Source organism: Parasteatoda tepidariorum, chromosome 3, assembly GCF_982258835.1.
Source record: "Parasteatoda tepidariorum strain Cologne lab strain chromosome 3, Ptep-v5.0, whole genome shotgun sequence".
NCBI classification, from domain to species: Eukaryota; Metazoa; Arthropoda; class Arachnida; order Araneae; family Theridiidae; genus Parasteatoda; species Parasteatoda tepidariorum.
This window is the reverse complement of record NC_141757.1, coordinates 51,130,523-51,147,464: the sequence shown is the minus strand read 5'-3', so window position 1 is coordinate 51,147,464 and position 16,942 is coordinate 51,130,523. Positions and strand designations below refer to the sequence as shown.

At 26.1% G+C, this 16,942-nt stretch overlaps 2 protein-coding genes across 2 annotated transcripts in view; one reads left to right on the top strand and one right to left on the bottom strand.

The window, feature by feature from the left end:
* The window catches only part of LOC107438740 (uncharacterized), a 150,181-nt gene that overhangs the window by 121,652 nt on the left and 11,587 nt on the right, over positions 1-16,942 (bottom strand). The window lies entirely within an intron of this gene.
* The window catches only part of Polr3E (RNA polymerase III subunit E), a 132,296-nt gene continuing 131,164 nt past the window's right edge, over positions 15,811-16,942 (top strand). Inside the window, exon 1 of the mRNA XM_071179248.2 lies at positions 15,811-15,912. Within this exon, the coding sequence (XP_071035349.2) occupies positions 15,829-15,912 (84 nt within the window). The 5' untranslated portion in view covers positions 15,811-15,828. The remainder of the gene's footprint in view (positions 15,913-16,942) is intronic.

Here is a 16,942-nt window from a genome sequence, read left to right as displayed (position 1 = left end):
TGGTTACCATCAAGATTATGTTGGTCCATCAATGGAAAACCATCAAAAATCAATGGAAAACCATCAAACCAGTGTTCATTTCAATTTAAGACATTTTATTTTCGATAGCATCTAAAACTCTTTTTAGACTTATCCATGTTACTGGCTTTCGATCTTTTCTAGCAATACGGAATAGACATATCTTTCCATAGTTCTTTGTGTTGGTCTTAGTCTTAGTATGCGTCTATAAGTGGGAGTACTAGTGAACATTAGGCAGCGGCGTACTCTATAAATTCTGTCCATAGCTTGTATACTAGGGTAATTCGCGCACATAGGGTAATTCCCGGATCTTTCTTGTAAATTTTTTTCAGAGTAATTTTGTTCACCCGTAATTAAAATTAAGAGTTGGTAGAGAAAATAAAATATCAAAGAGACAACCCCTTTACATAATTTTCTTATGCAAATTCCACTGTAAATAAGCAGAAAAATATTTTAAATGGACTTGTAATGGGATTTATAAAAATTAAGTTATATGATTTTTTTACATCACAATTCGGTTTATCGGTTTATTAGTAAAAAGTATATGAAACATGGCATTTAAATTATTTTGAAAACAGGGAAATGGGACTATGGGTTTTATTGCCGCACTAAGTCGTGAGATTTTTCAGAAATATATTAATTACACTTTTTTTGTCAAAGGTTTTATTAAAATTACTTAATAAAATTATTTTTTTTGTATATAATATTTTACTTTGCCTTATTTTTAAGCCAGTCAATTCAGACACATTATGACCAAAGGAATTAGAATGTAAAACCTCAAATGGAGTTCGGTATAAAATTCTTGAATTTTCGGTAAACTTAGAGATTGTTATTACATTGATACTCTTGCTTTGAGAAAATAAGTTAATTTAATAATTTTAGAGTCTTTTAATTTGATGCTTTAATATAAAGTAGCAGGTAATAATAAGCTTTAATGACATAACCATGCCACTTTTTGTTTTGCTAATTCTTAATATTTCTGCTAATTTTACCATAGATTGCACCTTAAAATTGTTTTAATTACAGCTTTAGAATATTGGTATTAAGTTTGAATACCAGTTTCAAATTCTATTTAGTTAACTATCTTTCGATGCTTTTACGTGTACCATAACTGACTTATACTTGAAAGAAGACTATTTTACATTTTCTTATGAAATGTCTTAAAATATGACGAGGATTTAAAAAATCAATTGAAGAAAGTCGGAGGAGACTTAATTTTATGGTTTTCTAATTAGAAAACCAGATTTTAACCATACAAAATTTTAAAATTTGTTACAATATTGCTTAACAAATCGCTATTTGAAAGAATAACTAATCATGAAAAACCACGATAAAGTCTGAGAGTAAAAGGTTCGTGAGCGAATATTTCAATTGGAATATTCTGATTTACTGCGAAAAAAAAAGGCTTTTCAGTATTTCCAGTTGTCTGTGCCATTTGCTGGTGAAATCTGTGTCTAATTTTGAAACACAATACGAACAAATTCTTTAGTTTCTTAAGCAGAACGCAACAAACCGTACATGTTTGCCTTCTTCATTTTTCTTTAAATGGTTTTACAAAACATGGGCTTTTTTGAGACTTCCGATAGTTAATTATTTTTTTTTTAAAAAATATCTTTCGTATTAAATGCTTTTTTAAAGGTTTTCTTGCTGTCCTGGTAATGTACCTAAATAATTACTTGAATTTGCTTATTCTTATTTTTTTTTTTTGCATCAACGCAGTGACATTTTTTAAGTGTATATTATAAACACAAACAAGAACTGTATTTTGTGGATTTCCTGTTGTTACTTGCAGGTATTTTAAAGTCAATTAAACTTTATTTATCTACGCATATAGAGCTTATTCATTTAAATATTTTAAAGGTTTTTAATTGCTCCTAATTAAAATATAAGAAATAAAAGTAATGGGATTTAAAGGGAGACGATAGAAACTTTTTTAAATATGTGCTTTGACTTTTAAAACATCAAAACTAAGCAAACTTTTGTTGTTATTTTGATGTTTGTTTCGTGCATTTTAATTACCTAAGTTTCAAAAATAATGTCGAGGAATAAATTTTGTCACGTTCTCTTACAAAATTTTTTATTTGAAACAAAAGCACTTAAATATATCTGTTTAATTATTGACAAACAAACAAAAAAAGGAAACATTTTTTTTTCTGTTGCAAGCATGATTAAAACAGTGAAATGTACAAAAAATGGGCTAATTTCTTAGACTGTTATAAAGATTCTCAAGGAAGATAAATTTTTACAGCCTTTCGCTTTTCAAGAAAACAATGGCTATATTTAAATACTGAATGCCTATGCGAGTGGGGAATTTTTCTTTTTAAAACTATACTTGCACAGAGTTATAAAATTACGTATTTAATGAAATTGCTTAAATTCTTAACACTAAGCGAAAGAAAGAACATCTTAACGAAACACACAAAGACAAATACATCTTTAAAACAAATTCTAAACAATTCTCGCTTAGTAGAGAATAAAAAAGAACATTTCTTCCTCTTCAAAAAAAAGGAAGAAAGTTTTAACTAGGCTCTTATATTACTTCTCTCAAAGGAAAACTCTATTTTTTGCTAAACCCTAAAATCGAGACGTTTTTAGAAGACTAGTAAATAATTAATGAAAAGGTAGCTTTGTTTCTTTTTACCCTTTTTTTTTAACTCCATCTCCGTTATTTTATTGTTTTTGGTTGATAGCAATCTATTTACCTCAAGCAACAGCTTAGCCTACCTCACTAGAGATTAGGGTTTATAGAGGGGAAGTAAAACTTTCAAAAAAATTTGGTTAACCAAAAACCTCATTGCTAAGAGCACTAAAAAACAATATTAAGTAGATTTTAGTTCGAAATGCTAATTAACTGCAGTTTCATCATTTCTTTGTAAGGAATTACATAAATGTTTCTTAGAAGCTTGATATTAATTTTTATATTTTCTGGAATTATTTTTCGCTTCAAGATGGTAACTTTTTCAAAAAGGTTTGCCACTTTTTTGCTTCATAATTATTTATACTGTTTCGTTGAGTAAGAACTTTGAAAGTAGCAAATCCGAAAGTTTAATATTCTCTCATGAATTCTCTCATTCTGTGAAAATTTATGTACAAAATTAAATTCAGTAAATTGTAATTTTTAAACACCTTAAAAATTTATACGAGTGTTTATTTAAACCTAAAAATGACGACTCGCATTATATTTATGCATTCAAAATGTTAAAAGAATGTTTTGAACTCTTGAGAAAGGGCATAAACATAAATCTATCTGTCTGTTCTTGTTTTTATAAATAAAAATTGAAGTTTGCATTTTATAGATTGCTTCAAAAATGCTATTATGAATGTGATCTCTATAAAATTTAACAGATAAGTAAAAAATAATTTAAATGAAATTTTTGGTGAGTTCAATATGAAAAAAATCCAAATTCTTTAAATTAAACAATAAACAAAGCTGGTATGTTTTTATTTAGGTTATGTTATAGCTAAGTTATACATCTCAGGTTATGTTCAATTCCATGAATCTTTTTTGAATGTGTTTGTGTTTCATTAACAATATATATATATATATATATATATATATATATATATATATATATATATATATATATATATATATATATATATATATATATATATATATATATATATATATATATATATATATATATATATATATATATATATATTTCCTCACTCTTTACTATTCACATTTTGTCTTTCAATAAATTTTTAGTACAGTATGTATAAATTAAAATTTTTGATTTTTCCCTTTAATTGAACAGTGAGAAAGACTTTTTCTCTCGACCTTTTTAATAGACCAATTGTAATCACTCAGATTTCCCTTATTCCCTAAGACGAAACATATTACGGATTTATTTTGAAATATTTTCCCTAATTTATATCGGGGAGCACTTCGATTTGTGTGTCATTTGGATATTCATTCTCTGATAATGGTGTTTAAAACAAATTAGTTTAAATCTTGTGCCTGTTTATCCTGCTCGCCCGACTGCTATCCTTAGATATATAAACTGAAGAGCCTGAGTTAAGGCTTTGGTTCGAACAAGCCTTGGTTCTTCAGCATACTTCATACATAACGTCTTTCTTTTTTTAAAATTATATGGGAAATCAGTGTTAGGGGAAAATCCCAATCATTATTTATTTAATTTTTTTTGAATAGAAGTATATTTAACAAATCCTATTCAGTATAATACTAATACATCTGACATTTTTTTTTGAATGATTACATCGTACAAAAACTGCCATAAAATTTTAGCACAAACATAATTCTTTTCACTCTCTTAAAATGAACGAGTGAAAATAACTCAACTTGAGTGCTATTTAACTCTTTCATCTAGAGAAAACCGGCCTTCTCATCTTGAGTTAAAATCACTCAAGTGAAAGAGTTATATGGAAATAGCTCAATTTGAGTGAAAAAAATTTCACTCAAACTGGAGTTATTTTCACTCGAGTTTGAGTGATTTTCAGTATTACCTGAGTGAATCGTTTTCACTCAAACTTGAGTGATTTTAACTCGTGTTTGAGCGATTTTCAGTATTTCAGTTTGTAAATTGCAGTCAAAATTTTTACTGTTAATATTCGAAATTCTTGTATTTAGTGGTGCCATCTATCGTAAGTGATAAAAAATACTTTAGTTTTCGTTTCAAAAAAATTCCTTTTGATAGAGAAAGCCTTAGATAGGATTTTTTTTTATCTTAACGTTTATTGAATTTAAATATCGAATTAGATAATATAGTACATGTGAAAATGTGAAAGTTCTCGCTGTGAGCATATCGACACTGGCTGGGATTCGAACTGGCTTCCCGTCTGTCGTGAGATTGACCGATTAACCATCTCGGCTGCAGTCCTGTGACAAGACGGCTACAAAGAACTAATTAGTTTCATGAGCTGGGTCTTGTTGGCGAGGATAAAGTTTTAATTTGTTAAATCAAATAAGGTGAAAACACAGTTAAAAAAAAATTTCAGAGTTATCAGTTTGAATAGCAGCATTTTGTGGTTATCCAATTATTTTGATTGTATGCGGTAAAACAACAATTAAATGAATTATTACTTAAGCGGTTTTTTTTTTATGAAAAATTCCTAACCACTGTAGATTTGAGTTTTTTTTCTTTCCCCTAAGTGACGTCATTTTTCTTTGAAGTTTAATTTTTAAAAGTAAGGAGCTCTAAACGAATTTTTAAAGTAAGTAGTTTTATAAATATTATGCTCATTTAGGTTCAATTGAAAATACTATGAGTCATTTTTTTTCGAACAAATTTATTCGTTTAATTTATAAAGCTTTATTTTCAAGCAATTAAAAAAGGTATATTGTTTTAAATTGCCTAAATTTTTTTAAGATAAATTTCTGAAACTAAGTGAAATTAATAAATTTTTGAAGAGGACGTTAAAAGCTAAAAAATCTGGATTAAATACCCTTTTTCAAACTCAATTTTGGAAACTCTTTTGATATAAATTTGTTTAAAATCCAAACTATATATTTGTTTTGATTAGAAAAAAAATAAGTATAATTTTTGTTCTGCAATAATCCTAGCTTAGTATGAATTCGAATAAAAAAATTAACTAATTAACATTAACTACTTGACTTTACTTTAACATTGTTTTTACCATAAACTTTGCTCAAAAATAGTTTTCTTAAGTCAAAAAGAAAGAAATAATAAAAATTAATGAAAACGACATTTTTAATAAAATTACTAAAATACAGAAATATTTAAATACCTAATTTTAGGCATATTTTAAACTAATTAAATTGTATCGCTTCTGAATTATAAATAATTACAATTAAATCAAGTATGTATTTTATGAATTTTAACTATTATGAATATAGATAGTGTACGTTATTTCCGTTATCAATATATATGCTTAGAATTTTTACCTAATTGTAAGAAATTAATACATAATCAAAAAGAAAAAACATTATAAAAATTTAATATACCAGCCAGGAAAGCAAGATTGAAGACATCAAACTCTTTCAATTTTACAACAATGCAAAGTAACTGCAGTTTTTCTGCAGATTCATCAGAAAGTATACTTCTGAAACAATGACTGCATAATTACTTCAAATTTACTGCAGAATGAGCACGGATTTAAAGTTTCAGTTTTTTCTAAATTTATGATTTTCAAGTGACCTCACTTAAACTACAGTAATTTTGTAGAAAATAGCAAAAATTTTTTAGAAATAAATTACTGAGAAATTACTTCGCATTAGCTGCAAAATAACTGCTGTGTTTTTACAGTTAAGATTGCACTACAGAAAATTTGCAGTTAACTCTAGAAAAACTACGAAATTACTTCAGTTCTGTAGAATAACTACAGTTTATTTTCAGCTGGGATATAGGTATATAAATTCAAATTGAACTATATCTCATAATAAATATTACTTTTAATTTTGCTCCTATTTTTTTACTATTAATCTATAACTATTGTAAAATTCTAAAAGCAGGCAATGCTAGCTTGTTATGCTAGCAACAAAGGAAAAATAGTTTGTATAATGTGATAAATACTTTATGAAATAAGAAGGTAGTATTAATTCTGAATTCCAATTAAATAAAAGCTAAAAACAGGATAAAAACAGAAAAATTCAAAATGCTGTTTAATTTTTTTAAATATAATATTTTCCACTTTTTCTTTGAATGATATATTTATAATAAAATACATTGAACATCTGAAGATTCTGATTTGAATGAATGTATATTGCAGATGTGAACTTTCATAAATTAAAGACAGTCAACTTTATTAATAGAAAGCAATTTAAATAACAGCAATTATAGACTGTATGAACAATAATTTCGTAAATATATTTTATAAAAGAAGTATAGAATGATATGAAATTAATTATCCAGAAATGTTTTGTACCAAAATTATACATAAAAAAATACTAAAACATGGATATAAATTTATTATATTAAAATAAAATGTTAAAACTTTAATATGAAATCTGAAAAAATTCTAAAACTCTTATCAGATATAATATATTCCCACATGCTTTGACAAAGATTCTAGCAGGGAATCAAATTTTTTTAATATTTCATAATCATCCACATTTAACACTTTCAATTTTAAAAAAAATTTTCGACAAATAATTTAAAAGAATAGTATATTTTATTAAAAAACGCTGAAAAACAGCTAATTTAAATGGAATGTGTATATAACACATTCAAAATAAAAGTATTTTCAAAATAAAAACAACAAAGTATATCTACTTACTGAAAAGTAAAACAGCGTCTTCTTCAGAAATACCGCTGTGAACTAAAAGTTGTTTTAATTCTTCTGAATTCAAAATATTAAATGACATATTCTCCAGAAAAAAATTTAACGTAAAATAAAAAGGAAGACATAATCTATTTAGATCACAGAACATAACAATTTTATTTAGATTTATTATCGTTTTCTTTTTAAAATAAAACGATAGAAATTCCAGCTTATATCTTGCACACAATTAAATAATAAATAAATCACTCAAGTTTGAGCTAAAAGCACTCAAATATTGCTTAATAAATACCACTCAAGTTTGAGTTAATGTAAAACAAGAATTTCGCTCAAATAAGAATGTATTTCACTCAAGTTGAGTTAAAAAAATTTAACTCTTTTTTGAGTAGGGGAAATAACTCTTTCATTTTAAGAGAGCAGGTATGCTCTAAACGTGTTCATGTATACTTTATAAATAGTATTACTACTTCTAAAGCATTATTTCTGAACTAAACTTGATACTAGGGAAACAAAACCATATTATAATAATAATTTGGCCTGTTTTATGTTATTTTTAAGCATTTTATTGCTAGAATTGTTTTTTAAAATTCTTAAGTAGAATGCTACTAACATTGTTAAAATAATTGTTAAATTTTAGACTTTCTATAAATTGGTAATGCTTTCATAAAAAGTTGTTTAAAAAGTTATTGGTATTAAAAAAATATTTGGAATTAGTAAAATTATGAGTAGTATATTTTTTTTACATTTATTAAATTTTTTTACCGTTTCCAGATTGGTTTTGTACAAATTGTTTCGACATAAATTAAAATATGTTTCTAATAAACATAAAAAAGACAATAAATAAAAATGATTGAGCCACTTTTAGTAACTTTACAAAATGAGCAGTTTTAAAATCAAACAATAAAATATTTTATTTTTTCTAAAGTCAAAGAAATAATGATTCAAAACTTTTATAAATTCAAATATATACTGATCTAACTAATTTAAAATGATGATGCGTATTAAGCACATTACTGGTATCCAATGAATCCAGATTTTTATCTTTCTGAATTCAAACAATGGCAATTTAGTATGAATGAATAAATAAAATCATTCATTTTGTTTAAATATTTCTAATACACTATATACTAAAATACAATTTTACCATATCTTTGTGATTAGGTAAATCACAAGGAGTTAATTGCAACCTAATATCTAATTAAAATAAATCGTATACTACAGTTATGATATGCGGTTTATATAATAATTTACAAAATACCCACAATATTGCCGATTTAAAATTAATACTTTTGAAAAGGAAAATGCAAATTTAAGTTAAAGATAGAAAAATTCAAAAAATATTATGAAAAGAACGGCATTTGTAAAGAAAATTAGCGAAGTTCAATTTAAAATAAATATTTTAATATTGTTACATTTATTTTTTTTTAAATTTTAAAGCTTTACCTTATTAAAAAGTTGAGTATAAGATGTGACGTTAACGGATGAATTCAATTGATTGACAGGTATTTAATTTCCTCACTTTCAATGCAGGTGATTTTGAAGTGTTTTGTTTACAGTTAAATATAGCATAATTCCTTACTTTTTTTTAAAATCAGTTTAAAATTTTGTATTTTAAGAAAATACTTATTTTAGAACATTAAAAATTATTAGCCAATAATAATAATTATTGTGGAATAATAAAAATTATTAGTTTATGTGGTAATTATTTTTCTAAAATTACGAAAAATTTCATTCTTTTTTTACTTTAGTAAAGGGAATAAACGTTCTTTCCAAACTCATTCTTGTACTCTTTAAATGAATTTTGATCTCATCATCTAGGTATTACTAAATCATTATCAAATCGCTAAAATTTATGAATCTCAACTTACGTTTTCATCAATTCTAGGCATCCCTATATTATTTTTGACTTTTCTAAACAATATTGAACTCTTTTCAATAATTGAACATATTGAAAAGTTCAATAATGAAACATATTTAATTCTTCCATATATAAAACAAATTTAAACTTATGTTTTCACCGATTCCACACATTTTTAAACCATCATCTAGGTATTACTAAATTATTATCAAATCACTAAAATTTATGAATCTCAACTTACGTTTTCATCAATTTTAGGCATTTCTAAATTATTTTTGACTTTTCTAAATAATATCGAATTCTTTTCAATAGTTGAATGTATTGAAAAATTCAATAATGGAACATATTTTATTCTTCCATATATATAAAACAAATCTAAGCTTATGTTGTCACCGATTCCATATATTTTTAAATCATCATCTAGGTAATAGTAAATCATTATCAAATCGCTGCTACGGTATTTGATCTATCCCACTCTCTTTATGTTTTAAAACATATTAAATTCTTTCTTAAAAATAATTTAATCATTTTTAGGTAACCCTAAGTCATTATCAAGCTCTTGTTTGGTAACACGTTAAAGTTTTCATTGGATTCAAATTTATGTTTTCCTGATTCTGTGAATTTCAAAATCACTGTCCATGTAATACTGATCTACATTATCGAATTCATGATAAGGGATTTTATAATTCTTTGTTCATTAAACATGCTAAATTATTCATTAAAAAAATTTTCAATTCTTACAATTTAATGTTTTTTTTAAATTCATGTAATTAAAATGATGATTGATAATGATAAATACAAAGTGATAAGTGATAGTGATCAGCCTGTAGTAGTGATTTATTAAAAAATATAACCAATTTTTTCTAGAACCTAAATTTATACTTCCGTTGATTCAAAGTATTTTGAATTCATATTATCACTAAATCTTTATTTATTTTATATTTAAAAACATGTTAAATTCTTCCATAAAAACATGTTTGATTAATTCGTGAACCAAAATTTATTTTTTGATCTATTCTATTCCTAAATCAGTTTTTAGAATCCCTAAATCATTATTGAATTTTACCTCAAAATTTAATTATTCCTTAGAAACAAATTCGCATATTTTTTGATCTATTCCTCTTCCTGGAATATAATCGAAAGTTATTAAATTTTTCTTAAATTATGAAAAAATTCTGAACTTGTGTAAAAAATTCTTCCTTGAATCTGAATTTATTTTTTGATCTATTCTATTTCTGAATCAGTTTTTAGAATCCCTAAATCATTATTGAATTTTTCTTCAAAATTTAATTATTCCTTAAAAACAAATTTGCATATTTTTTGATCTATTCCTCTCCCTTGATCTCCCTGGAATATAAGCGAATGCAATTAAATTTTTCTTAAATTATTAAAAAATTCTAATCTTGTGTAAAAAATTCTTCCATGAATCTAAATTTATTTTTTGATCAATTCGATTTCTGAATCAAAATTTAAAATCCCTAAATCATTATTGAATTCTTCCTTAAAAACATATTAGATTCTCCCAAATTTCTGTTTCCCTCGATTCTATTTCTCTTGGAAATTCTCAAATAATCTTGCTTAAATTATGAAGCATGGAATCAGAATGCTGAATCATATGTGTTGAAATCTGTCTACCTATACTTTAGTCTAGAGAACATAGAATGTTTTTCATTGTATGCATTAAGTGTGGTTGCAAACGGAAATTTCACTCCTCTTCTCGTTGGTGATAGGAAACATCTGTTTCAAAGAGAGAATGCGGCTTGTTTGTGATATTTTTTCTTTTGCTTTGCAACGGCGAGGTTATTCAGCGAATTGAACGCCCCAACATTTGTCAGCGATAAGGAAAAACGCTATAACGCATTTCTATTGTTTGCAAAGTCCACATGCTTTTATGTCGCAGAGACGCGACATTTCTGCTTGCTACACCATGAATAAGTGAGAACGATGTGTTTTAATATCAAGATAAGAGGGCAACATTTGGTTCTCTACGCGACACACAATCTTTACGCTAAATATTAATATTTCTTAAAATATTTTGATGAAAGTAAATCATATTAATTAACAATAAGGGAAAAATATTTTTTGATGGAATCTTGTTTTATTTTGCTTCGTTTTCAAGCACTGGATAAAATATAAACAAAATTTTTGCTAATAACGTACAATATTTACCACATATATTACTGAAAATTTTTTTTTCCCCATTAAATATTATTATATTTTAACTGTTGGTAAATTTATAACAATTTTGTTTCAAATTTTCTAGAAAGGTATTTCTACATATTTTGATAATTGATTTGGACAATAACTTTTTAACTATATATCTAGCCAATTGAAGTTAATTATTTTTTGTGACATTATTACGGAGTACTCTATAAAGTTCTCTATGGTATAACTAAAACTAAGCTTTAAAACTCAAGTTAATTAATATAATGCAAAAGAGTACGTTAATGTGAATCTTAAATAGAGAGAGTTAAAAAAAATCTTGTGGAAAAGATACATTGTTTATCAGGGTTAGTATATGACTCCAGGATCATAAATAATTTCCATTTTTTTAAGAAAAGAAATACTATCTATTAAAAGATACTTTTATTGATTGCGAATCTGAATAAAATTTAACTTTAAAAGCAGAACACAAAATGGAAATTATTTGAAATTTTGTTGGATTTTTTAATGAACGATATGTTGTTTTTATTTTTAAAACTGATTTTTCGAATGATTTAAAGATATTGCGACAATAATATACAGTAAAAGTTTAAGAAAAATAAGTTTTTTTCTTTTTTTGTTAGAAAAAGGAGAAAATAACAGATAAATATTTCACTATGTTTTCTCTTTCCCGAAATTCTATTCCCCCCTTCAAAAAAACATTTTTACATAATAAATAAATATTTAGTCAACAACGTAATAAATAAATATTTAGTTTTGTTTTTGCTAATTATTTAAAAAAAAACTTTTAATAATTGTTGATACAGAAACATACTATAATAAATATTTTATTTATTTTTAATGAAAAGTAAGTAAAAACAATTTTATGCAAGAATTGCTCCGCATAAATTATTACGCTCTTTTAATTTTTAAAAATCATTTAGAAAAAAAAAATAATTATGAATTAAGTGATTGCATATAGTGAGGAAGGAAGGCTAAATTTCTTTTTCTTTAAATTTTTCCCTTTCAGAAAATTAATCGAGTCAAGTTGTACATTTGTTCAAAATTAATAAACTAATTTGATTTTTATGAATAATGAAATAAGAGCTATGCTTTTGCAATGAAATATGACTTAAATTTAGTTATAAATACAATAATTTATAATAGTTTTAATAACCATCCTTTTTAATGTTAAATTAATACGTCTTAATAATTATGAGACAAATGTATCAAAACCTAATAAAACTATGTATTCAATTCAAATAAATAAACGTGCTCTGAAAGTGTTAACCATATAGTTATAATTGTTTAAATTTAATTGCGATGAAATTACACTACTATCTTATAAAAGTTCAAATAAAAATGCACAGGGAATTTTTCTACTAATAATTGAGAACATTCAAGTTTTAATTATATTGTAAGCCGGAGAAAATGCTGATTGGATTTCATAGAATATTAATTATATTTGTTTTTATGACCTCATTCAAACTAATATCTTAACATTTATATGAAAAACAGTTAAATTTTTGTAAAACATTTCTCAAAACCTATAGATTTTTATGTTTTATTACTTATTTCGTATTAAAAACCGTATTTTACGTGATAAGTTATCGGACACATTTTAATTTAAATATTACTAAAACGGTTTTGAAAATATGTAAATAATTTTCATAAAGTGTATGAATTTATATCAATCATTTATTAAAAATCGACAACAACCACTGAGAAAAAAATGATGGTCAAAACTACCAGAATGTGGTAAAATTTAATGTGTTTTTAGCTCTATGGGAAATTTAAAACTCCGTATTTTTTTATCGAAGCCATTTGATAATGATTTTGGTAAAATGAACAATAAAATATCATTTGATAATATGTGGTAATATAATGTGGTAATATAATGTGGTAATATAATGTGTGTATAATTAAATGTGGTAAAATTTGGTAATTTTATCATGATACCTTGAAGCATGGCATAAAAATCATTTATTCGGCTAAATTAATATTTCAGTTTTGTATTTTTAACTAAATATGTGGTAATAAGAAAGATAAATTTGAAAACCAGAATTTACGGTAAACCGTTATTATATGAAAGGAAAAATTACCGAATGAATTATTTGATTACTGTATATTTTGGTTTTTTATATCAGAATTATGTCCAGAAGACAAAGAATCCAATCCAAAAGACTAGGGAACGCCCAGACCAAGTTTTCTTCCCATTTCTTTTACATGGAAAGGAAAACCACGAAATCCTTCCATGGTTAGTCTGGTGGCAAGGGGACTCTACTCCGTGATTCAACTACCACTGAAGATATTTGCGTCAGCATTGTGGTCAGTTCGAGCCGAGTGCAGAATTCGTATCCACCAGCCACCGCTGAGATTCGTACCCGGGACACCTCATTGGGTGGCGAGTGCTCTATTAATACTGTTTGTAGCATAAAAAATGTTTAAGATTTAAAATAGAAATTATTAATGAATAAATTCATATTTTCTGAAAAGCTTCGTGTTGGTGACTCATTGATCCATTTTGAAAGAGTTCGCGATCTAGGTTAACTAGGTTGTGAAATCCTCTTTAAAGTGTTTTTTGTTTTGAAAAATTAATCACTAACAAACACTCTAAAAAAAATTCCGGTAAAATTATCGTACTGAATTTTAATGACATTTCTGGTAGAAAAAAACATAATTCTGGTAATAAAACTGAAATACACAGTATTTAAATTATTAACGGGATTTAACCTAAGTTCTTCCTACTCTTGTTTTCTCAGATCTTGATATTCTAAAACAGTGGTTAATTTGTTTTCGTTTGTAAAACTCTAAAAAGTAATATAACCTTTGTGTTTAAAAAAAAAACATTGTACATTGTTTTTTTTTTTTTTTTTTTTTGAAAAGCCGATATTATAATAAAGTTCAAAAGCCCTTGTGAATATACTAGCCAGAGAAAGACTATAAATGATTTCGAAAATTTTCAATATTAAGAAGGACATATTTACATTTTTATATCATTGATAGTCTTAAAGTTAAGTTTTAACTCAGATAATTAAATTTACATGTCTGGTGTAATACTTAAATTTGTTCCTGGTGCATGCAGATGCTGAGAATGAATAAAATTAAAAGAAACGTGTTTCTTTTTAAATTGTTATTAACTTCATTATTGGTCATAAGAGAAATTTTGAACTTGGTTATTTTGTTTTGAATTGAAAAATTTTATGACAAATTATACAGATTCTTATGCATGCCTTTTTTTATGATTTCTTCAAAATTATGTTATTGAAATGATTTTTTTTACAAATTTTATAAAATGTTGACATTTTACTTAAATATTTTCACAAAAATAACGAAATTTTAAATGAATTATAGATTAATAATTGGATATAAATACAATTACAGGTTTCAAAAATCTTTATTAGTTAAAAGAAAAGTCTTAACACTCGGAACCCATATGATCCTTCCGGGAGTACCTTTTGGGAAATTCTGCATGCCAATTCTCTGGTTAATGATATCAGTTTCGCACCACTTCTTTTTTGGAAATGTAGCCTGCCTCGATTTGTCTATTTCGACTAACGCAGTTTTTCTGTTTTTGTTTCTTTCATTTTTATTTTTTTCCCTTTTTCGTTTTTAACTTAGCGTTTTTTTATTTCACAAATCTATTTTCTTTTTCATCATTCACGGGTATTGAGTTTCGAGAATGAGCACCTTGTTTTAGGCTCCCAATTCACTTTTAATACTTTTGAAGCGCAAATAAAGTTTTTTTCTATCTATACATTGATCCTATCACTTCAGTTTTTAGGTGTTTGTTTGTCCATAGATAGAAACAGTAACTTCATTGAGTTATATTCCATACTTGAAATAAATGTTTATGATACATCAAGGTTAAAACTTTCATATTATGATATACTTAGATAATGGAGATAAGACAATGGAAAGTAAAACAAGGTTTAGCGATTTAGGCAGCAAAAACTCCAGTTAACCAGTTTGATTATGGCATCAACGAAGTAAAAGTACTCTATGCATGCAGTTTGCGATTTTAACACTTCACGAAAAATGTATTGGTCAGAAGATTCTTCTATAGAGATTTGAACGATTCAAGCAGAGAGTGAGTCAGAAATGAGGAGACATTACATGCATTTTTTGAGGAAAGGATTTGAAGGAACTCCATCACTGGGACTGCATCATCATCATCATCCATGAAAGACCATATCTCGGCAAAGTTTGTTGGAGGAAAGCCAGTCCTTTTTTGGAGGGGCGATGGAATTAAGGGATGGAGGGGATGGCCGAGAGAATAATAATAAAAAAAAAGTAGATAGGGGAGGTAAATTCACTGCCTCCACACTCATTTTTCTTTTTTCTTACTTCAGCTTAGGACCCACCAAAGCGTACGCCCTTCTATCTTTGCTGTTTTTTCTTCTTCTTCTTCTTACCCCTCTTATTTCTAGCCACTTTCTTTTCTCTTTCGGTTGGCTTACGGTCCAGCTTGTGTGCTCACGAAGAAACTACTTTCTTTTTTTTATCTTTTAGCCTTAAAAAAGTTTTTTTTCTTCCCTTTACTTTATTGGTAAGGCGAAAGGTGCGGAAAAAAGAAATGGTTTCAGAATAGGGAACGGAACGATGGAATGTTGGAAAGGGCAAATTTAAGGACCTCTTTCTCAAAAAGTGCAAGACTGCGCAGTAGGAAGGAAAGTACCTCACGAAACAAGGTAAATACTTTTATAGAAGGTTCTGCTGTGAAATAAATCCCACCTTTTTCTTCAGTTTTAATACCACTGGACAAAGAAGTATTATTTTAAAAATAGTAGTAACTGAAGTATTCTGGAATGAACAAATGGGTTCTGAATCTGCTGGTATTTTTGTAAACCAAGTAATTTTTCAATGGTTATTTGAACATCGATAGATATTTTTTTGATGTTTAATTAAATTCTTTTGTTATGTAGTGGATTTTAAAATTGACATTCAACAAACGCATAAAATATTTTTTTTTCAGTAAAGAAAGAAAATGTAAATATTATGTCTCGAAATAAGGAACTGTGAGGTATAATAAAATGGAAAATTGTATTTAAATTTGCAGCTATTTCTGTATTATGTAAATTTTAAAGTGAAAAATTACAAAATTACTTATTGCAAAGCAATATAATTTCTTTAATGCATATCCAATTTGTCTAGTTAATTGATTTTCCTTTCAAGCTGACTCAGGTTAAATTTGCTTTTCCTATATTGAGATTTTAAACAATAAAATTGATCTTATAAGATAATTCAAAAATGAAAAATGTGCTGATTTTGTGATAAGTACTAGGGGAAAACAAATTCTGCTAAAATAATTGTATTACATGGTAATGACAACCTGGCAAAAAAAATTTTTAATTCTGGTTAATAAGACCAAAGTACATGGTACTAAAATAATTAATTTGGCAGTTTTTTCATTCATATGGTAACGGTTTACTGAAAACCCTCTTACCAAAATAATTCTTATTATCACACATTTAGCTTTTAAAAAAAAAAAACTAAAAAACTAAAGTAATTTTAAATAAAAATGGCCGAATAAATGGTTTTTATGCCAGTTTCTAAGGTACCATGATAAAATTTCCATAAATTTTATCACACATTATTAAATTATGTTCTATTGTTAATTTGAATAAAATCATTATCAAAGCCCTTTCTTCAAAATTACCGAGCTATTTGTTGTTCCTAGCCAGAAAAACGAGAAATTTTTACCATATTTTAGTAGTTTTG